The sequence below is a fragment of the Pelobates fuscus genome, chromosome 8, assembly GCF_036172605.1.
Source record: "Pelobates fuscus isolate aPelFus1 chromosome 8, aPelFus1.pri, whole genome shotgun sequence".
In the NCBI taxonomy this organism is placed as follows: Eukaryota; Metazoa; Chordata; class Amphibia; order Anura; family Pelobatidae; genus Pelobates; species Pelobates fuscus.
Window position 1 is genome coordinate 81,522,130 of NC_086324.1, and position 25,002 is coordinate 81,547,131.

A 25,002-nucleotide genomic window follows, 5' to 3' on the forward strand; every position below is an offset into this window, starting at 1 on the left:
CCAGATAAAAAGCCAATCAGTTCAAAAATAGTTTGACTTCTTACAATGGGTGCGGGTGGGTGCCGTGTCATTGTAGTAGTACCATAATCACTAAGTGGTGCATATTTAGTGCATATTTTGTATAATGAATAATCTTTTTAAAATTGTTCTTATTTATTATCCTTTACAAACTGTTTTCAGATAATTAACAGTAATAAACTTTATCTGGGCACTCAGTCAGCATGTAATATGTTACTAATGTTTATTATCAATGTAGAAATCAGCAAGGCACTCTGATAACTCATTATTTACTTGCTCACCAGTCTCTTTCAATGTCATTTATATATTTTCAAGAACAATCTGCAGGTAATAATAACTCAAACCGGCCTATTGGGATTCAGAGAAACATGAGCCAAGCTTTTAGCGGTGGAAGCTACACCAGCACTGAGTGTTTTATGATGCAGATGCAGAACAAATGGGATGGGCATAGATAATGTTATCTTTATAGCTCAGTGTTTTTAAATCTATAAAATATAATTTTTGCACATTCATCTACATCTTTTCTCAAGATTTATTAAAAACAACTTTAAATATACCATAATGGGACACCTATACAGCTTTTGCATTCTTACAATCCTAACTTTGGTGGGGTCCAGTGTAAAAGTCCAATATCATGGGTAAGTAGTGATACAATGCATATTTTTGTTACAAGCAATTATTTATTAATTTAAATGTTAGTCGATTGTTATTTCTTGTTCATATCCATACACATTTTAGTTTGTGAAGGCAGAATGTTAGTTGGATACTAGTCATACACAATGAAACACAAATGTTCTCTAATTTTCATTACATTAGTATCATGTAAATCAGCAGCTTGTTGCAAAATCATATATTATTCAAAGTTATTACACCTCTTCTCCATATTGATCCAGAGGATCACTTATCAGTGTCCGTTCCAGACAGATAGAGAAAGAAACAGAAACAGAGAGGCGTGAGAGTGCACATCCACTCTAAATGCTGCTTTAAGTTAGAACCTTATGATTTATTGCACATTGCTTATCAAATTATCTATATGTTCCCTTACCTAAAGACACACGTACACACTTTAACACCTAATATTTGTTATATACACATATTTTAATGACCAAGATCAGTTCTATATAGTAACATATTTGTTACCAAAGTAATATACATATATTTAATTTAATTTTCAATTGCGAAGTAATGACAAATATGATGCAATCAATACAACAAACATTATTTTGCAAATAAATGGATCTGGGATGTTCATCTCCCCTCCTTCTATGCAGCAAACAGTTTTGATATATAAAAAAAAAAAAATCATTCATGCATTCTAGTAATCAGAAAGGAGAATGTGGATTGTTTGTGAGTATTTCATTGGAATATTAACTGTCTAGGGTTAAAGCAATACACTGTACCTCTAATGCACTTTAGCTTGACAAAATGCTTTATGTATGAAGAGTTTGTCCTCTTTTTTTAATTTTACAAAAAGTACAAATTTGAATTGAAATTGGAGCTTTTAAAAATAACTTTGTTACACCCCCTGACTGTCAATCAGACAACCGGTCTTTTACTTCCTGGTTTGTTAGCTCAGTTAACTCAAGAGGCAGGAAATTGCATAGAGCAGCTGTCTTGCAGAGTCGAGGCTGGGGAAGGAGAGGGGGCTTGTAAAGGCAACAGACAAGACAACTGCAGGTTTTGCAAGCTGTTTTTAGATATAACCCCAATAAAAAAAAACTGCATAATTAAGTGCATGCATGTGTTCATTGAGGGTATATCAACTAAGCAGTGAGTATTTTATTTAAATAGTGGAGTGTGTCTTTTAGTTTAATATAATTACTGTATAATCATATTATGTCTCCATGCAAACATTATTATTAATTACTGAAGGCATTTTTATAAAGCTCTAGGGCTGTTAATGTTATCAGTTTTCTTACTAATGCACAAAAGCAGAATATTTGAGTATTTTTTTATGGCAAACACTATAAGTGACACAAATTGTCCTTGTTTTCAAATTTTACTTCTTTGCTAACATTTCAGACTTTGAATATTACAAGTTTAATGGATACCATAAGATCTATACACCTTTTACGACACCAATCTTTCTGTTAATTATGAATGAATACATTAAACACAAATGTTGCATACATGTTAGATTTGTGCATTCTGTTTCAAATTGCAATTCATATGAAGTTTGGGTGATCGTGATTCATCCGAATTCTGTGACTCCAAAATGGGCAGTCTACAAGTTGCATAATTTGTTTTATGATTTGTAGTTAGTATAATGGAGGTACCTCCCTTATGTCCCCAACTTCAATGATGCAAGTGGGGGAATGAGCAGCTATTGGTGCTGTGATGCTAGCAAAATACCTGGGAGGAAAGAGGTGGTGGATCTTGTTACCGGGGGCATCGGAGGTGGGGTCAGAAATAATGGGCCAGCAGGTGGGGGCTCTATTAAAAAAACATGTTAAACTTGCTAAACTCCCTCCGGACCGCAGTCAAGAATGTTATGTGGGGGCTTAAAAAAGAATATATAGGACATGACATTGTCCTTCCCCAGGCCCCACCAATGGGTTGTAGGTGGGAGCTATAAAAAAAAAAAAAAAAAAGTGGTGGATATGCTTTGTCCATTCCCCATCTACTTTAACTGAGGGTTATTAATAACATATTGGATAACCATATCATTGCCATTGTCCACCCAGTAAAAATGTTGGGCCCATCTTACTCACTACCAGCGGGTAGTGGTCATCATGCTCCCAAGTCATCCTAAATAAAATATGCTCTCCCTAATAATACTAAAGGAACAATAAAAAAAACATACACTTAAAACCATAACAACCCAACACTATTACTAAAATTAAAAAGTAAGTGACCTGAATCACAAAAAAAAAAAGCCCCAAAAAAGGCCTTCCCATTCTTTGAAATCTCAATCAGTGCACTCTTACAGGTGAGTTTTGTCTTTTACAAGACTTTCTTGGGAATATGTGCAGTCACAGCACAGCAGCAGATTTGAATAGCTTTGTGTAACTAATGTTTAATATCAGCCCACTTCTTCATCATATTGGTTGAGGGGATAATTCCTCTCCCATATAGGATTGATCCAAGCTTTTGATTCCAACAAATCAATTATAAAGCCTATCACAGCTCAAATCATCTAAATGATCCCCCAAATCTGATTCAAAACACTCCTAAACTAGGTTGGATGTCCTCCAAAACATGGAGGTGTATTAAGCTGTCCTGTCTCCGGGACTGGGTAGTCACCTGAGGAAAGTGGTCCTTAGGTTGGAGACAGGCAGTCCTAGTGAGGATGGTCTGTAAAGCTTGGGTAAATTGATCCATTCTGTGGTCCATTCTTGCATGTGTGCTTTGCAAGAAGCAATCGGCTGACCTATGTTTGAAGGGTTCATTGTCCTGTCTTAATGTCAGGACTGATCTAACCCTAATCAACAAACCCAGGCGTAAACAGGACAGACGTGCATACTGGTCCTTAGAGTGGCCTGGGTGGCACTGGTAACAGAGAATATGTTGCAAGCGGACTAGGAGTAAATGTAGTAACAGAGAATTGGAATAGTGAGAATACAAGCCAAGGTTAGGATAACAGAATACTGGAAATGACAAACAAGCTATGGTCAGATATCAGAAAATCAATAACAAGGGAACGCACTCTTGGGTAATCAAAAACCACTACCAGGCAATAAAACAAATATATGTATACACTATACTAGTTGCGATTGGTTACAGTAGGCTGTGGTGTCACAAGTGTGTACACATCATCAGAAGTGAAACAAAGACTTACAATATAAAAGGAGGCAAAGGAAGGACGGTATACATGTAATGAGAATGAGGCACCAGGAAGCTAGGTATGAATGGGGAACATCTTGTGTGCATCGGAACACAAACATTACGTCACTTTCTTGATTACATGGCTCCAGGCAGCATGTGTATAGTGATAGAGTGCAAGTAAAAGGTTGTTTATTCATAAGGAGAAAAGGTGAGGATAGCCATATTAAATTACATGATTACAATATTTGTGATATGAAGAATAATAAATGTAGAAATACACACTTCTTTGTCATGCAACTGGATGTCTCCACCTTTACATTCTTATAAGTTAAATTCTCTGCAACGAGCTGTTAGCATAGACAAAGCATAGAGCGAAGAGGAAAAATGAAACAGCCTTCTACTATTTCTCCACTTCATTTGCAATATTTGTACTGACTTTGTTTGCTATGAACTGGATTGCTAAATCTTTGATAAAACTTTTAAAAGAAATGAAGCATCTCGTGAATGAAAAAGGTTGACACAAGTTATAGTTGATTTTACAAGGTTTTTTTCAATGGAGTACTTTCCAGAGAAATAACAGATACCCTTTAATTATGTATACAACTAAAAGTGTTTCTCAGTCCAAATCAAGCATTCCTCTGTGAAAATAGGCAAACCATTGCCTACTTTAAATAACACAGATAGAAAAACATGGTGTTGGGAATTTGCACTAAGGAGTATAAGTGTGTTTGGTCTAGGGTTGCCATCTGACCGGTATCTGAGACTGTATGGGCCAGTGCCTGTATTAGACATGTGCAATTCGTTCTGCATGTACATTCAGATTAATTTTGTGCAATTCGGATGCTTACAAAGTGCCGAAGTTCCGAAGTGCTGAAGTTCGGTAGTTCGGAAGTGCCGAACCAAACTGTAACGGAGCTCCCTGTACCCCGGCTGGGTACCTCCACCAAGGACCGTTTCCTAGCTGGAACAGGGGACAAAACCGTAGAACTTCTGCCCACAGTTGCCGTGGCTTGACTGGGACCTTGGAACCGCTCCATCCTGGAGCCGAATGGGGAAATTTGCTCTAGACACCCCAGGCATTGGACAACACTCAGTCCTGGGAGCTCTAGTCCTTACAAGGACTTTTCCATTTGAATCCCCTGTAAGCTGGAACAGCAGACACATGGGTTCAATCTTCCTTCCCTTCAATAACAGGATGACACACAGTTTTGGAGTGCAAGCTGAAATACTTTAATGGCAGCCACAACTGGCCCTATAGGCACTCCCCCCTAAACCTGAGACTAAACCACAGTAAAAGCAAATTCACAATTGCATTGGCTCTCAGGTCCAGGACACTCCCATACAAAATCAGATAATCCCTTCTCTGTGCCTGGGAGATAATTGGATCAGGGACTGTACTAATCTAATCTAATTATCTCCTAGCACAGAAAAAACACACCTTTTCTCAAACATTCCAAAAGTACCCCACAAAAACATAAAACCCCACAAAATTTAAATCCCCTGATAGCCCTGATCTGGGTTACCAACATATCCAAAAATCACCCAGATCAGTTCATGGGTTCAGAAATTTCCTGGAAGTAATTTTTTTGACCGATCACAGGCATGGTCCCATGCCCAAAACAGTTCCAGAGAATCAGGGCTTGCGGTCGTTCTTGTTCAGTAGTTGGAAAACGATCAAACTACCGAACAAAGTCAATAGCCTTACCCTGGAACCTGTTGCCCTCATCCAGGCGAATGATTTAATCGAACCGTCCCCTTCTAAGTTGTATAGAACCGAACTCAGGTGAGGATGGAAGTCCAGCAGTGTTCGGGAGGTTCTGTGTCAGATTTTAGTTCCATGCCCAAACACCGCTGCCTGCGTTCATGGCCGCCACCTCGTTGTTGTCCATAGGAATTGTGGCCACCCAGACGAACGATTAGAACACTGCAGTGAGAAAGGTTCCAAGTTGTTAATAGGTGTTAACAAGCTCCAGGGTGGTCTCTGGTTCGTGCGGTTGTTCGGTAAGCAAACCATATAATCCCAATTGCACGTATGGAGACTTCTATATCACCTTATACAAGGTATATAGTCTGTGGGCAGGAGGCTGGACAGCAAGCTCCTCCAGGAACTCGTGGCAAACTCACTTGGAAAGGGGAGTTTGTCACACAAACCAATTTTGTCGAAGTTCCAAATTGCTGATTATCCGAATTGCCGAAGTTCTGAAGTGAGGGAGGGAAAATTATGTGAATAATGACAGGAATCTTGACCAATAAGCTAATTCCTGGCACTGGGAGCCCTATAGATGTGTAAGTGGTTGTGGTGGCAGTCCGGACACTGGGAGCCGTATAGATGTGCAATAGACATGTGCAATTCGTTTCATGCAATTCGGACATTCGGATGCTTTACGAAGTGCCGAACCGAATCGAATGGCATTGGTCCGAATTGCCGAAGCAAACACATTTTTTTACTTACCAAATTTCCGAACCAAACCAAATTTTTTGCTCATGCACATCCCTAGCCTGTAGTGCAAAAATACCAGCAATGCAAAGACCAGTATTTGTTTCAGTATGGACTTCTAGGAGATCCTGAGAGAAATGGATCTTGGATATCCACCTCTACTGTACATAACAAGTACACATTTTGCTATATACACACAATGACAAACACATACACCCACTCAGACACACATTGATACACACTGCCAAACACACAGTATATACACACACTCATTCAGATAGTATACACATGACACACTATGCTACATACAGTATACATACCATACTCCACACAGTTTCAGACACAGAATGCATACTGACACTCAGAAACAGTGTGCACAAATAAGATATACAGTCAGATATAGTAAAAACATTGTAAGTAGTTTTAGTGATTTATGAAATTTTACCCTTGCAAATATTTTTCTTCTTATATGTCACTTCCTGTGATGTTGTGTAATATCTTGTGACATCATGTCCTGTGATGTCACACATATTTAATCCTGCAAATTGGCATAGCCAATATCTGTTTTTAAAGAAAGGTGGCAACCTGACTTTGTTCTCACCACAAACTTTTTGGCACCTTAAATAACACAAATATCCCAAAGCTGAAAAAGCTAAAATGACACAATAAATAAATAAACATAATATAAGATGAATAGCAAGACCTACGAGGTCAGAGAAACCACAAGTAAAACCGTAAAATAAAAAAACAGCAAAAATGGAACAATGCATAGTAGATACAACGCTGGTGTCCTACCGTCTGAAATACCATCAAGGTAGACTGGTGCATGAGTAATGTAGCTTTTACAGTAGCTGTGGCAGAACATTTGTAAACAATCAATGCAGAATTAAGCAGGGGGGCCTTCGTGCATCATAAGAATATGTTGTGTGTATGGTTTGTGAATCAAGATGTGTTTAAGTAAATACAAAAAGAGCAAAGATAACCCTGGTAGAATGGTATGGAGTGTATGTTGGAAGTTTTCCCCTTCGTTAGCTTTCCCATGCTATTGCGTCTTGCCCAAGGGTGATAGGTATGTCCCAATGCTGGTGTCCAGATGCTGGAGCAGTACACAGAGTAAATAAAAAACGAAAGTAAAAGAAAGACAAACAGAAAGTCTCCAAAGATATATAAAAAAAAGAATATGTTGTGATGTTTGGAGTTTCCCTTTAACCGTCAACCTAAAGTAACCGATCAATAACTACTCTATATAGCAGTTATCTTTGTTGTCATTAGCATCATTAAATGTACTTAGAAAATCACATCTCTGTTCATTATTACATGAAAGGGGTATAGTGACCTTTGTTTTGCTTTCAGAGATCAAGTTTTAAAAATTACTCCTCAAACTTCCAATCATGTGGAGTTTCTTCAAGACATCTGCAATCAGTTACACGTGAGTAAGCAGCAAAAATCTTTACAATGTTATTGAATACAAGTAGTGAGTTAAATCCAAGTTTTGAGCATGGTGCAGAAAAGGTTTTATAGTGTAACTAACTATTCATCCAGAGAAATTAAACTTCCTTGTCCCCTAACTGCTACTGAAATATTTACTGGGTTAGGGAACTTAGATTCTATGTTGAGGTTGACATCAGAAGATCATGATATTTATTAACACGGGTATATACAGAGAGATGTGAGTCTTACTGATATTGGCACACCATTATATTCATTTGCGCTTGGAAATTTACAGGGTAAATGCCTAGTGACCATGCCAAATGTGTGAGAGAGTGAGAGACCTCGATAGGTTTGGTGTAAAGTTACAGTAAATTGTTTTAGATTGAATGAGTACCTGAAACTCTATACTTATCTTATAAGTAGTTTCCTTCCTCATAAATCAACGTAATCGAGAACTATAAATTCGTCTGTGAAAGAAGAAAATATCTAGCATTGCAATATATGGACCTTTTTTTTATAAAATTGTCCTAACATTTTATTCCAATCTGAATATGAACTGATTGCTTTCACCAGAGGCAGATTGATTATTAATGCCTGATTTATTTTCCAAGCAAATTAACAACTTACTAATTAATTTGTTTTTGCATGGGTAAGGTTGCTTGTGGTAGGCCAAGTCTATCCAGTAGTTCCATGGCTTCTGCAGGTTGCAAGATGGTAAAGAACTTGTTATCCTTGTGGACTATGAGCTTAAAGGGGTGCCCCTACCCGTATTTGAGGCCATGGTGAGTGAGATATTGTGTTAGTGGGCATAATTATTTTTGTCTCCGTAGTGTGGTTGGTGCCAGATCTATATATAGCTAGATTTGAGCCCCATCTATTTCTATGGGGGCATTCCTGGCAGCTCGCATCAGGTGGTCTTTGATGTGACGTAAAAGTGCATTTGCACTATTAAATTCTTCTGGGTGGTGAGGTTGGTGCAAGTGGCCTGCAGGGCACATGAGTGCAGTCCATTAAGAGGTCTGCTGCAGTTGCCTCGGGCAGAAGGTACTGGAACACAGTGGTGAGCGTGTCCGGTAGGAGGTCCGTGGACACCGATTTAGGTAGGCCTCTTACTCTGATGTTATTCAGGCATGTCCTATTGCTGAGGTCTTCATTACTTTCCTCTAGAAGGTGAAGCTGATCTTTGAGGTCTTGTAAATCTGTGTTTTGTGTGCTCACTACTTCAGCCAATTCCTCCATTTTGTGTCCTGTTGCTTGCCCTGGGCTGCAAGGTCCACCATTCCCTACTTGATGGGATCAGGCACTTATCCAATTCTTCCGCCACAGACTTATTAAATTCCGACAGAAATCCCTTCATGTCCCGTTGGGTAAGAGGGGCTTCAGTGAGTTCTGAGGTTGCAGTGCTGTGAGTGAGTTAAAGATGGTGCGATGGCCTTCTCGGTCGTAGTGCGAAAGATGGGTGCTACCGCGGAATTATAGGGTTATAGGGGGATCGGTGTGGGTAAGGAAGAATGTGGGTGGATTTGGAGGGTTTAGGAGGCTCAGGTGCTGCTGATGGCTGTGGATTAGGAGGAGTCTTGGCAGATCTCGTAAGTGAAGCAGCCATTCCCTTGAAAGGTCAGGCTCTACCAAAATGGAAGCCTTTCTAAATACCATTTACCCTGCAGAGCAACACTGTTAATATAAATTCCGCTAAAACTCATCTTTAGAGGAGATTATAATAATTAGTAGTTAATGTAAAGGCAGACCAATAACTGTTTATTTCTTGTATTGATTGAAACAATTTGTTTTATGCAGCTTGATCTGTGGAAGCCAGACATAACAGCAGCAATTCTTCCGGGGAAGGAAGTGCACGTCCATGTGCCATTTTCACTCTTGCAGAATGTAAAAGAAAGTTTTCTTCAGAATAATATTTCATACGAGTATGTTCATTTTTTTTTTTTTTAATTAAATTTTTTATATTGTCAAACGTACATATTTAACACTGACTATATCTGTTTTGTGTATTTTTGGAGTGCATGTGCCTAAATCATGTATATACATTCTCACAGGTTTATTCTTTAAACATCAAATTGTACTCATCTACTGGCTGGGTAGAGTAGATCAGTGGCAGTATCACTGCCTTAGAACTGCTAAAGCCAGGTTTGATTCCGGCCAGACCTTTCCAGTATGTGTCCCTACCTCAACTCATTATAGAACCTCTGAATATACCCTTTCTATGATTGTAAAGTATTGTGGAATATGAGGCTATGTAAATAATAAACAACAAAATCCCAACTTCAGGCAAAAACTGATCATTTAAAAAAAAAAATCTTCATCTTCAATATAGTCACATCTTGGCTATTTTAAACATTTTGTGATTTTGTTTACAATTCACTACAATTCAGTGTTTACTGAATCAACTCTTAAAGTTTGATACATTAAAAGGGTTATTTACAAAAGGGAGAATTAAAAGTTAATTCAAAGTGAATTTAAAATTTAAGATCAAAAAAGCCAAAAAATAGGAAAAATTATCCAAGACAGCTATGCTTTTAGTTACGCTAGTTTGACATTACATTTGAAATTCACTTTGAATTCTCATTTATTTAATATCTTTAATGCCGGAAGGACAATGGCAAATGTAGGCCCAATATAGCTGCCAAAGAAACCAACAACAATTCAGTTTTTGTATAATCTCCGCTAATTCAGCCCAGCATTTGCATTTTTTGTCAGACTTCCATAATTGGAGTATAGTGAACAAACTTAACTGCTTATATTCAATTAGCAAATAAAAACAGTGGTAAACCGCGCCAAAAATATTCAAATAATCATATCATACATACATATCGTTCTTGAGTGATACAGCATGTAGAAACCTCAAAACAGATAAGAGTAATAAAAATAATAGTGCAGTATGTTTAACCCCTTAACACCGCAGCCAAATGTACAAGTTGTGAACGAAACAAAATGTAAACAAAACCTGGCATTTGCGCTATATGTCTGTCAAACCGTAATTCACCTCTTTCATATTAAATGCACCCCCCCTTATTATATATCATTTTATTCAGGGGAAACAGGGCTTTCATTTAATATCAAATATTTAGCTATGAAACATAATTTAATATGAAAAACATGGGAGAAAATAAGATTTTTTTTGATTTTTTTAGTTCTACATGACATTTTAACTGTCAATGTCATAATACGGTTTGCTTTTACTGCAATAAAATACACATATTTGTATTCAGCAAAGTCTCACGTGTAAAACAGTACCCCCTATGTACAGGTTTTATGGTGTTTTGGGAAGTTACAGGGTCAAATATAGCGTGTTACATTAGAAATTGAAATTTGTCAGATTGGTTACGTTGCCTTTGAGACTGTATAGTAGCCCAGGAATTAAATTTACACCCATAATGGCATACCATTTGCAATAGTAGACGACCCAAGGTATTGCAAATGGGGTATGTCCAGTCTTTTTTAGTAGCCATTTGGTCACAAACACTGGCCAAAGTTAGCGTTAGTATTTGTTTGTGTGTGAAAAATGCAAAAAACGCCAATTTTGGCCAGTGTTTGTGACTAAGTGGCTACTAAAAAAGACTGGACATACCCCATTTGCAATACCTTGGGTTGTCTACTATTGCAAATAGTATGTCATCATAGGGGTAATCTTCATTATTGGGCTACCATAGGGTCATAAAGGCAACGTAAGCAATCTGGCGAATTTTAATGTGAAAAAAATGAAACACAAGCCTTATATTTGACGCTGTAATTTTTGAAAACACCATAAAACCTGTACATGAGGGGTACTGTTGTACTCGGGAGACTTCGCTGAACACAAATATTTGTGTTTCAAAACAGTAAAAAGTATTGCAGCAGTAATATCGTCCGTGTAAGTGCTGTTTGTGCGTGAAAAATGCAAAAAACTTCACTTTTACTGGCGATATCATCGTTGTAATACATTTTACTGTTTTGAAACACTAATATTTGTGTTCAGCGAAGTCTCCTGAGTAAAAGAGTACCCCCCATGTACAGGTTTTATGGTGTCTTGGAAAGTTATAGGGTTAAATATAGTGCTAGCAAATTAAATTCCTTATACTTTCGGCATGGGTTGTCAGGCAGGTCCCGCTAATTGTAATTAATTAGGATACCTAATTATGTAAAATTATTACATAAATATATGTGTAGAATTAATATATGTATATATATACATATGTGTATATATACGTATATATATATATTTTTTTTAATATTTTTATTTATATATAGGTATATATATAGTGATATATACATATATATTTATGTATATAGATATATATATATTATTTCGTTCTACGTGTATTTTGATATAAATATATATATATTAATATCACAATACAGTTAGAATGAAATAAAACACATCTATATATTTTTTAATATTTTATTTTTAATTATTTTTTTTATTTAATTTTTTACGTATTTACATATTTTTTTTAATATTATTTATAAATATATATATAACAATAAATATATATATATTTAATCAGTATCAGTCTACGTGTAATTTGATATTAATATATATATATAATTATATATATATTAATATTAAAATACACCTAGACGGTGTATGTGTATGTGTGTATATGTGTATATATATACTTAGATCATATATATATAATATATATATATGATCTAAGTATATATATATATATATTTTTTACACTTTTAACTTAATTTTATTTTATTTTCAGCCAGCAGGGGGACCAACTGTCATTACAGTTGGTCCCCCTGCTGGCAATGCCTGAGCCAGCTATACCGGCCATGTGATTGTGAGGTCCTCGCAAGGACCTCACTCTCACATGACCGGGAGGGACCGGAGGAGGCAGATCTGCCTCGGGGGGGCTCCCTGGGAGTCCCCCCAACCGCGATCGCCGGCGTGGGACCACCGGCGACCGGGTAAGTAAAAAAAAAACGGCGGGCGTATATTTACGTCCTGCGGCGTTTAGAGCCGCTTTTAAAAGGACGTAAATATACGTCCGCCGGACTTAAGGGGTTAAAGACATTATGGGTGGTGTAGTTATAAACAGAATAAAATGTAGATAAAAGACAAACTCACACTTTGCAGAGCTGCTAAGAGCTCTGCTGTATAGCGCCTGGACGGTACAATCCCCGTCTTAGGATCTGAAGATATTGAGATGTCCAAACTCGGCAGTCATATATATGAGGGGAAAAAAAACAAAATACACAAACCAATGGTACAGTATCACAAACCAAAAGTTGTAAAAGAAAATGTAGGTATCCTACTTACAGTACCTACATACCTACATTTTCTTTTACAACTTTTGGTTTGTGATACTGTTTTTAAAACTGATAATAAAAAGATCAGAACCCTCCCAGGTTGCATTGCCGTAGAAAAAAACAACTGCAATCTGGTGAGCTCTGAGTATGTATCAAATAGTATCAAAATAATGTTACACCCCTATAACACACTTCTTCACAGTAGATTATTATTATTATTATTATTATTATTATGTTATTATTTATATAGCTCCAACAAATTCCACAGCGCTTTACAGTGGGTGGATGAACAAACATGTAGTTGTAACCAGACAAGTTGGACACACAGGAACAGAGGGATTGAGAGCCCTGCTCAATGAGTTTACAGGTGATACTCGGAAAATTTGAATATCGTGCAAAAGTTCATTTATTTCAGTAATGCAACGTAAAAGGGGAAACTAATATATGATATAGACACATTACATGCAAACCAAGATAGTTCAAGCCATGATTTGTCATAAGTGCGATGATTATGGCTTACAGCTCATGAAACTCCCAAATCCACAATCTCCATAAATTAGAATATTGTGAAAAGGTGCAATATTCTAAGCGCACAGTGTCCCACTCTAATCAGCTAAGTAAGCCATAACACCTGCAAAGGGTTTCTGAGCCTTTAAATGGTCTGAGCCTTTAACCCTCTTAAGGACACATGACATGTGTGACATGACATGATTCCCTTTTATTCCAGAAGTTTGGTCCTTAATGGGTTAAATCATGGGGAAGACTGCTGACCTGATTTTCTTTTTTTGCAGAGTTATGATTCCTGATGTACAAAAAGTTATACAGCACCAAACAATGGCTGCACCAGAAAACCAGAAGAGATCATTGAACAACTTTGATTACACTAAATATCATCCAATGCATGAGGTGAGCAGAGATATTAAAATGAAACAAAATTTTTATATGACAGTAATTAGACAGGGTTATTTACTAAAGTAAGAACTTAAAATTACTTCTCTTTGAATTCCAGACAATTCTCAGTTTAGTAAATAGCCATGCATATATCCAACACCTGAAAAGAACATCATATATTGTCATGAAAGAAATCTGCATAACTGGAACTTTTTTTTTTGTATCTGTTTCTAATTTTACTTTATGCATGTTATAAAAGAATAATGACCTGGAGTATTTTATTTATTTTTAAAAGCGGTGCTCTAATTAGTAGACTTGCACAGGGCAAAACAATTTGGTTTGTCTGAATCGATAAGTCCTAAAAATTGTTTCTCGTCATTTGAGTTTTGTTCACGTGATGATCATAAATTTCCAAAACAAAAGTATTTACAACTTCTACAGCAATATTTACCAATCCCTGCAATGCTAATGTAATATTAACAGTGAAATGGTTTATTCACCCCCACCCTTCCCTGACTGTAGGAATGATATGACCCTTTGAAACTTCCTGTGCTATTTGAATGTACATAAAAATAAACATGTTGTCAGGATTCCTCTATATTGTTTCGTGACTCCTGCATGTTGAATTATTTTCAATCGGCATTACATGTATGACTTTCGGGTTTCGCTGATCAGTCTCCGCCCATGCATCTGACATCACATGCTTCCCTTCAAAAGGAAGCCGCGACCGCATCTAAAGTGCTAAATCAATCTTGTAGTTTGATGTGTCCTTGCTACTTGCTACTTTGTTGCCGTTTCGCTGCAGAACTCTACTAAACTGATTTCCTGTGTACCAAACCTATGGCTTTGATCCTGGCTATGCTCTACTCCACTCTCCCTCTCAAGGAACAGACTTAACTTCGGTTTCCTGCTTTTCTTCATTTACTTCAGGGAATCATAATTCATTCTACTCTGGAAAGGACTTCAACTCCCATCATTCATGAAAGGAAAGATAAGTTCTCCTGTGATTGCAATTATTAAAGGGACACTATAGTCACTGCTCAATCCTCTGCTATTTAGGAGTTCAATCCCTTTGTTTATGAACCCTAGTCACACCTCCCTGCATGTGACTTGCACAGCCTTCCATAAACACTTCCTGTAAAGAGAGCCCTATTTAGGCTTTCTTTATTGCAAGTTCTGTTTAATTAAGATTTTCTTATCCCCTGATATGTTAATAGCTTGTTAGACCCTGCAAGAGCCTCCTGTATGTGATTAACGTTCAATTTAGAGATTGAGATACAATTATTTAAGGGAAATTACATCTGTTTGAAAGTGAAACCAGTTTTTTTTCATGCAGGCTCTGTCAATCATAGCCAGGGGATGTGTGGCTAGGGCTGCATAAACAGAAACAAAGTGATTTAACTCCTAAATGACAGTGAATTGAGCAGTGAAATTGCAGGGGAATGATCTATACACTAAAACCGCTTTATTTAGCTAAAGTAATTTAGGTGACTATAGTGTTCCTTTAATGAAGGATGAGGAATACTAAAGTCTGCCCTCTGGGATTCCAATTGCTATCTCTGTTGAATGTCATTTGCCAAACTACTCAAAAGTTAAATATTGTTATTTGAGTCTATTGACTAAAACCACTTCTCATACCAGGACATTTCGTTACCAAGTTTATTTCTCCAAGTTAAAAGACTGTTACTTTCTTGTGAATATATACTTAAACAAGATTCCCAATCCTCACGCATTATTATTTTAAAACATTACTGCTGCAGAAGACTGCCATGGTTAAATTTCTTTATTTGAATAAAATATATTTTCTTAAAGTGACTGCATCCAATTTGATTTTTCACCTGCGCTTGAGTTCCAAACAATTTCCTCATGAGAGTATTACAGATGTATACACTCAATTTAGGTACTGAAGTGCTTATATAACAGATGAGAAAATCGATATTTGTGTATTTTCCCTGTCATTTATTTCTTATTTTTTTTTTAAAAGCAGTTTTACAATTCTACCTATACTTAACATTAGTGAATACCTGTTGCACAAAAGCAATTATTTGTGTCCATGCAATTTGCTAAAACAATTGCTGCTCAAAAAGTGCAGAATTCAATAGTGAAATAATATTTATTAAAAATTTCATCAAAAATTTTGAGCAATTTTTACAGTTCAGCTATTTATGTCTTAAATTTGGACTTAATGTGGATTGAACATTAACCCCTTTAGGACATATAATTAAAATTTTCCGTAATTTCCATAATTACCATAATTTGTACGTTTCTTACAGATTTATGACTGGATGACGCAAATTAGAGAGGAGTACGATGATATTGTAACACTACATCATCTAGGAACAACATATGAGCAAAGACCTATTTTTTATTTCAAGGTAAGTTATATAATATAAAGGGTTACTCCAAGCACCATGGCCACTTCAGTGATTTCAAATGGTTGGGGTGCCTGGAGTCTTTATGCACATAAAACACTTAAAGTACGGGGCGTGGCCTGGCTACTCAGGAGAGTGGATGTGTGAGTGACCAGCTCCGTTGAGGGTGAGATAAAAACAGCAATTAGCAGAGCAACAGGGACTCGGAACCACCTAAGGTGATTACCGGATACCTACCTGAGATAGCCATGTCCCAGAGATCCACAAAAAAAGCGAAATTGCGCCAGCCAGCGCTGCAAGTTGCGGCCTTAACATCGCCGCGGCGAATCCCACAAGATGGCGCCGACGGCCCTTCATCTCCTGCTGCGTGCTCAGACAGAAGCGACAACACCTCTGTCTCCTTAGACAATCTAAATCCTGCATCAGAGAAAGCATTATACAAGATGCTGAAGGATATGCAGCATACTCTCCAAGCCGAATTCGCTAAATTAGCTAGGGATGTCAGGAATGACATTAAAGAAATCGGTGAGCGCACTGCTAAATTATAAGATAAAGCGGATGAAATCATTGAAGCTCACAATAATTTAGCAGACACCTATGAGTCTCTTGAAGAAAAAGTGAACTACCTAACTGCTAAGGTGGCAGACCAGGAGGACCGCGACAGGCGCAACAATATCCGCCTGCGCGGCATCCCTGAAACTGTTACAGCGATGGAACTAAAGGCCTACACTCAGACCTTCTTTAAAACTCTCTGCCCGCAGCTTGAAGATCGTGATCTGTGCATTGATCGCATCCACCGACTACCAAAGCCACGATTTCTCGCGAATACTGTACCGCGTGATGTTATTGTCCGAATACACTATTTTACCACAAAAGAAGTGATCATGCGCACAATCAGGGATGCCACGGACATACCAGCGGAATACACTGGGATCCAGCTTTTTACTGACCTGTCCGCGGCTACACTTGCAAAACGGAAATCGCTCTTAACCATCACTAAAGCGCTACGCCAGGCAACTGTCCTCTACAAATGGGGATATCCTACTTGCTTAATAGTGAAGAGGAACGGCATCGAACACCAGATAAAAACCGAGGCTGAAGGAATTCATCTCTTGACGGAATGGAAAATTCCGTTTGATCGGCGTACTGGAGAAGATCGCCCAAGTGACAACCGCAAATCACCGGCAAAAATCTCGAAGGACTGGATACAAGTTTCAAGGCCTAAATGAAAGCCCACTACGAATAGGGTCGATAGACCCGTTGTTACCTTGCTTTTCAGAGCCGACTCGACCTGACATCACGTGAGGTTACTAATGTATATTCGTACATAATGACTGGTTATAATTATGTTGTACTATAGCCCGTTTGGCTACTGTATTGTTATGTATCGGCACGTCTCTGCCGACAATATTACTAACTGCTGGCTTAGCTCACCACTGGTGAGGACTTAAGGCAATATTGACGCATTACTGATATTAGTCCCTACCTATATTTTGAAATCACCCTCCCCCGATTTGGCTACATGTGGCCGATACTTCTTATTCAGACACTGGACGGTAAGTCCTGGAGTGTCTTTTTGTATATAGTTGCCATCTGGCACATTAAGTTCCTTCCTACCCCTCCGTTTTCCCACCTTTCCCCCTTTCCATTATGGCCCCTAAAAGAGTACACGGACCTAAATGTCATAAAGTCTCAATGCAGACATGTTTGGATCAATAATGTAATATCGCACATACAGTGGTTTAATCTTCCTTTCACAATCCCCCTCAAACGTAAGTTGTCACAGGGTAACTCACGATACAGCAAACTGGACAAGGGCAAATTATTAATTTACCCTTACTGTTATATTGGTAGTATTTATGTTTTTTGTACAGACGAAACTCCTCTCTATACTTTTATGATCGATAATATAGGTGTGTTGAGACGACAGACTTCACCCCGGGACTATTCCCAGGTTGAATACATTCCAATTATTATTGGAAACTTTCTTTATTTTTCTGATGCCTTTAAAAATACTCTCCCTTAATACTAAGGGTTTAAACTCTCCGCATAAGAGGAGACTAGCCCTAACAGAAGCCACAAAACTTCAAATAAATGTAGCGTTCTTTCAAGAGACTCACTTTCTGAAGTTTAACATGCCCAAGTTCTCTTCTAAACAGTTCCCGATTGGTTTCCATGTGGGATATGTGAAGAAAAAGAGAGGAGTCTCAATCTTGATAAATAAAGATGTGGCGTTCTCGTTTCACCATAAAGTTATTGATAAAGAGGGTAGATTTTTATTGTTACAGTGTTTTTTAAACAATGAGCCCTACACACTGCTGAATATTTATGGCCCCCATGACAATCAACTGCAGTTTGCTAACAAAATACTTGCATTGACCCAAACGCACTCATTTGGAACATTAGTTATAGGAGGGGATACAAACTTTGTATTAGATGATATAATGGATACGACCTCAGCCACTACTGTAACACAGGCCACGGCCCGCAAACGTTCGATTGTGGCGTCAAATCTCAGGAAGGCAATTCATGCGTCGGAGCTTTTAGGTGCCTGGAGGGTACTCCACCCTTCAGACAAAGATTACACGTTTTATTCACAAATACACAACTCATATTCTCGTATAGACAGATTTTTAATACATTCCTCCACGATTCCAAAAGTACATGCTGTAAATATAGGGATTATTACGTGGTCGGACCACGCGCCCATCACTATCTCACTGCAGGAACGCTTTCCCTCTAAGGGACGCAGAACCTGGCGTCTCAACGAAGTATTATTGAGAGACCCCCTTATCAGACACCAAATTGCAGAAGACCTTAAGACTTATTTTGAATTCAATACCACCCAAGATACTACTATAGAATCGATTTGGCAGGCTCACAAAGCCGTGATTAGAGGATCTTTCATCAAACATGCTAGCCGAGCCAAAAAACAAAGGGAAAAAGAATACTCCACCCTTATCAATGAAATTACGGCTCTCACACACGCTAACAAGATAAGCCCTTCTACAACACGTAGTGAGACACTTAGACGCCTCCAAACTAAATTGAACGAAATTGATCTAGACAAAGCAAATTTTATTCTCCAACGCTATAAACATAAATTTTTTGCACATGGGAACAAGGCAGGCTCTGTATTAGCGGCCAAATTAAAAGCTAGAATGGCCAACTCTAGGGTGGCCTGGATTTACTCCTCAACACACAAAAAATTTATGAATCCACAGGACATTGTGGAGGAGTTTGCACACTACTATAGTACTCTGTACAATCTCAAGGAGGATACTACCACACATACTCCATCCCTTTCCCAAATACAATCTTTTTTGAATACGGTTGACCTGCCCACTCTGCAACAATCTGAAATTGATTTACTCATTCACCCAATCTCTGAACAAGAATTAGGGCAAATTATCAGACAACTACCCCAACATAAAGCCCCGGGTCCAGATGGACTCTCTAATATTTATTATCAGACATTTTTTACTACTCTAGCTCCCTCTCTGACGGCATTTCTTAATCACTGTTTTACTAAAGGGGATATGCCACCCGAAATGTTACAAGCACATGTGTCTACTTTACCAAAACCTGGCAAACCGGCCACGTTGTGCCAAAACTTTAGACCTATATCACTTCTAAATTGTGACACCAAGCTCTATGCTAAGATCCTAGCTGACAGATTGAAAAACATCCTAACTCGAGTTATTCATAATGATCAATCAGGGTGTCAGGATCGGGACAGGGATCCAACACGCAGAGTACAAACAGTAGCCAGATACGTATACCGGACCTTAGAATGGCCGGACTAACGTAAGTAGTACAGTATAGAATGGTCAAAGACAAGCCGAGGTCGAGGGTAACAGAAGACAGGTAAGCGAGAGACAAGCCGAATTAAGGGTAACAGAGATAAGCAGAGTAAGGTAAACAAGCCGGGTCAAAACCAAAAGGGATAATAGAATACACAAGCACTGAGTGACTAGAACAAGCTAGAACCACGACAGGGCAATGAGCTAATGAAAGAAGCTCTGTTAAATACCCTGTTCAGAGCAGTAACCACACCTCCGAGACGTCCTGATTGGTCCTGCAGCAATTGACTGACAGGTCGATCCGGGGGAGTGTCCTGATGATGACTTCCTGCCTAGATGGTGTAAAAGGCAGTCACTCCCTCGCGGCCGGCCTTGCATGACCGGATAGACCGCGGGGAAGGGAGTCATCAGACCGTCTGGATGGTGGAACAGCTAAGTCTCTACCTCTTTTGGAGGTAGAGACCACAGGTACCCTGACAGTACCCCCCCTCTCAGATACGCCCACCGGGCGGAATGAACCGGGACGAGATGGGAAGCGAGAGTGATACGCCCTGCGGAGACGGGGAGCATGAACATCCTCCTGAGGTACCCAACTCCTCTCCTCAGGACCATATCCCTTCCAATCAACCAGATATTGTACTCTCCCCCGGGAGATTCGAGAATCAATAATAGAGTTGACCTCATACTCCTCCTGACCCTCCACCTGAACGGAGCGAGGAGGGGCTATTGTGGAGGAAAATCTGTTACATATGAGTGGTTTCAGCAATGAAACGTGAAACGAGTTCGGAATGCGTAAGGTATTAGGAAGAGCTAAACGATACGCAACCGGATTGATACGGGTCAGCACCCTGTAGGGTCCAATATAACGAGGAGCGAACTTCATGGAGGGCACTTTTAAACGGATGTTCCTCGTGCTCAGCCATACCCTATCACCTGGAACAAAGACCGGAGCCGCCCTTCTACATTTATCAGCGTGTTTCTTGACCAACATAGAGTTGTGCACAAGGATTTGTCGAGTATGATCCCACAACTTCCTCAAATTGGCAACATGAACATCAACCGACGGCACCCCCTGGGAAGGAGAATCCGAAGGAAGAATAGACGGATGAAAACCATAATTCATGAAGAAGGGGCTTGAATGAGTAGAATCGCAAACGAGATTGTTGTGTGCAAACTCCGCCCAAGGAATCAAACCGACCCAATCATCCTGGTGTTCAGAAACAAAGCATCGTAAATATTGTTCAATTTTCTGGTTGGTACGTTCAGCAGCTCCGTTAGACTGAGGATGATAGGCAGAAGAAAAGTTTAATTTAATACCAAGTTGAGAGCAGAAGGACCTCCAAAAGCGGGAAACAAATTGGGAGCCTCTGTCCGATACAATTTGAGAGGGTATCCCATGTAGGCGAAAAATCTCCTTGGCGAATATCTCTGCCAATTCGGGAGAAGACGGAAGTTTAGGCAGGGGAATGAAGTGTGCCATCCTAGTAAACCTGTCAACCACGGTGAGGATAACAGTCTGTCTTTTAGAGATAGGTAGATCGACAATAAAGTCCATGGCCAAACAGGACCATGGTTTCTCTGGAACCTCCAAGGGTTGCAGGAGTCCACATGGAAGCGTATGGGGTTGTTTGGTTTTAGTACAAACTTCACATGCAGCGATGAACTCCTCAACATCCCTCCGTAAAGTAGACCACCAGAAGTCCTTAGAGATCAAGGCGTAAGTTTTGCGAATACCAGGATGTCCCGCCATCTTGCTATTATGTAAACACTGTAAAAGTTCCAGTTGAAAAGCAGGAGGAACGAAATGACGACCCGCAGGGGTCTGTTTAGGTGCGAGATGTTGCAACTTAATGATCTCGGCCAGTAATGGAGAATGAATCCTGAGATTCGTATTAGCAATGATATTGCACTTCGGAACTATAGAAGAAAGAACTGGTTCAGGTACAGTAGAAGGTTCATATTGGCGAGATAATGCATCGGCTTTAGAGTTTTTAGAACCAGGTCTGTAAGTCAGTACATAATTGAAGTGAGTCAGGAATAAGGACCAACGAGCTTGTCTAGAGGATAAGCGCTTAGCCTCCCCAATATATGACAAGTTTTTGTGGTCTGTCAAAATCGTAATAGGGTGTAGGGTCCCCTCCAACAAATGTCTCCACTCCTTTAAGGCTTTAATGACTGCTAACAGTTCCCTGTCTCCGATGTCATATCTGCTCTCAGCCCCAGAAAGTTTCCTGGAAAAAAAACCACACGGGTGTAATGGTTTATCTACCGCTAATCTTTGTGACAGAACCGCACCTACTCCTGTCTCAGAGGCATCGACCTCGAGTAGAAACGGCAAAGTCGTATCAGGATGGACTAATATTGGAGCAGAAGCAAAAAGTTCTTTGAGCCTCTTGAAAGCAGCGAGAGCTTCAGGAGACCACGTCTTAGTTTCTGCCCCCTGTTTGGTCATATTGGTAATGGGCGCAATAATAGACGAGTAACCCTTAATGAAGCGCCTATAATAATTGGAGAAACCAATAAACCTCTGAATAGCTGTCACGACTAGTAATGTGGTCCAGCACGCAGAATCTATGTAAACATATACATAAGTCAGAAAAGGAAAAATAACAGGACAGAGCGTAAACCGGACCTTAGAATGGCCGGACTAATACGCTAGAGACAGAGAATGGTCAAAGGGAAAGCCGAGGTCAAGGAAGCCAGAAAATACTCAATACCGATAAGACAAGCCAAGTCAGGGAAACCAGAGATCAGAATAACCAGGGAAACGCCAAGGATCAGGATACCAGGAAATCAGAAACACGAAACTAGCACTTTCAGGAAACCAGGAAACTGAAACCACGACATGGCAAAGTACTAGGGTGAATTAGGGGTTTAAATACCCCTCTCTAAGCTATGATTGGTCAGAGGGCGACCTCTGACCCCAGAACGTACGTGTGCGTTGACGTCGTGACGTCACGCACACGTTCGTATAATTCTCGGGGGCGGGGCTATCCATAGACGCGACCACGTGGTCGGCGCCATATTGGATTCGGGCGTGATGCCCGGAAGAACTACACGCGCGGTTCCCGGCTCGCCGACGAGCAGGTAAGCTCGTGTAGTCGGAGCGGTCGTGCCGGTCGGGCACGACCGTGAGGCTCGGCGGGCCGGTGACCGCAACAGTACCCCCCACTCGAAGACCGCGCACCGAGCGGGAAGGACCCGGCTTAAGAGGAAAGCGGTTGTGAAATGACCGGATAAGACGGGGCGCATGGACCCGGTCAGCAGGAACCCAACAACGTTCCTCGGGACCATAACCCTTCCAGTCAACGAGATAGGACAAGACACCTCTGGATAATTTGGAGTCCATGATAGAACGGACTTCGTATTCCTCTTGATCACCCACTACCAAGGGTGGAGGAGGAGTGGATACCCTTGTGTAGCGATTGCAAGTAAGGGGCTTGAGCAGAGACACATGGAAAGTATTCGCTATTCTCATATGAGCCGGTAGTGCCAAAGTATAGGTCACTGGATTAATACGTTGGGTAACTCGAAAGGGACCAATGTACCGAGGGGCAAATTTCATGGACGGGACCTTAAGCTTGATATGTCTTGTGGAGAGCCACACCCTGTCACCTGGAATATAGACAGGATTAGCGCCCCGTTTCTTGTCAGCTTGGACCTTCGCTCGTAATGAGGCTTTTTGCAGAGCTGAATGGACGGAATCCCAAGTATCATGAATCGAATCTAAACGGGTGTTCAAAGCGGGGATTTCTGTGTCTGAGAATGCAGAAGGAAAAACAGTGGGGTGATAACCCTGATTAACAAAGAATGGACTGTGATTAGAAGATTCATGAGTGGCGTTGTTTCTGGCGAACTCAGCCATGGGTAAGAGCTCGTACCAGTTAGATTGATTGGCATTTATAAAGCAACGTAAATAGGCTTCTAAAGACTGATTCGCCCTCTCTGCTGCTCCATTTGTTTGAGGGTGATATGCTGACGAAAAGGAGAGTTCGATGCCCAATTGTTTGCAAAAGGAACGCCAAAACCTAGAAACAAACTGGGTACCTCTGTCAGATACTATGCTTTTGGGTACACCGTGCAACCGAAAGATCTCTCTCAAGAATATTTGAACTAGATCTTGAGCAGATGGTAATTTTTTAAGTGGGACGAAATGTGCCATCTTCGTGAATCTATCAATGACCATAAGGACTGTATTAAACCCGTTTGAACTGGGTAGATCCACAATGAAATCCATGGCCAAGTGGGTCCATGGAGCACTAGGTATGGGCAGTGGTTGTAATAGTCCAGGAGGTGACCTGGGAGGAACTTTAGAAACAGCACATATTTGACATGCCCCAACATAATCTTTGACATCGTTTCTAAGAGCAGGCCACCAAAATCTCCTGGAGATGGCAGAGAGAGTTTTATGGACTCCAGGATGGCCCGCTGTGAGGCTGTCATGGAACAAATCTAGTACCTTCTTTTGAAACTGAGGTGACACATACAGTTTGTCCGGAGGTTTTCCCACAGGTGCCTGAGTTTGATCTGCTATTATGGCACAGAAGAGTGGAGAAGACACTTCGGAAACTGTAGTGGCAATGAGGCATTCAGGAGGTACAATAGGATATATCACCTGTTCCGGAACTTCATCTGTCTCAAACTGCCGAGAAAGTGCATCTGCCTTGGTGTTTTTAGTACCAGGTCTGTATGTAATTACGAAATTGAATCGGGAGAGGAACAATGACCACCTAGCCTGACGAGAGGACAGTCTCTTAGCGTCCCCAATATAAGCCAAATTCTTATGATCAGTAAAGATCAAAAGTGGCTCTTTGGAACCTTCCAAGAGATGCCTCCATTCCTTAAGGGCAAGTACAATGGCCAAAAGTTCCCTATTCCCTATGTCGTAATTCCTCTCTGCAGGTGTGAGTTTGCGAGAGTAAAATCCACAGGGATGTAAAGGCGTATCAGGACTCTCTCTTTGAGACAGAATGGCTCCAACTCCTGTCTCTGATGCATCCACCTCTAGGATAAATGGTTTGGATGGATCAGGATG

General features: G+C 39.8%; 2 protein-coding genes across 2 annotated transcripts in view; both read left to right on the forward strand.

Annotated features, from left to right (window-relative positions):
- Nucleotides 1-25,002, forward strand: part of LOC134570823 (carboxypeptidase O-like) — a 467,541-nt gene that overhangs the window by 109,675 nt on the left and 332,864 nt on the right. The gene's annotated exons all lie outside the window — the stretch shown is intronic.
- The window catches only part of LOC134571266 (carboxypeptidase O-like), a 54,989-nt gene continuing 30,566 nt past the window's right edge, over nt 580-25,002 (forward strand). Inside the window, exons 1-5 of the mRNA XM_063429437.1 lie at nt 580-656; nt 7,574-7,649; nt 9,449-9,573; nt 13,693-13,807; nt 16,066-16,167. Coding sequence (XP_063285507.1) covers nt 580-656; nt 7,574-7,649; nt 9,449-9,573; nt 13,693-13,807; nt 16,066-16,167 — 495 coding nt within the window. The remainder of the gene's footprint in view (nt 657-7,573; nt 7,650-9,448; nt 9,574-13,692; nt 13,808-16,065; nt 16,168-25,002) is intronic.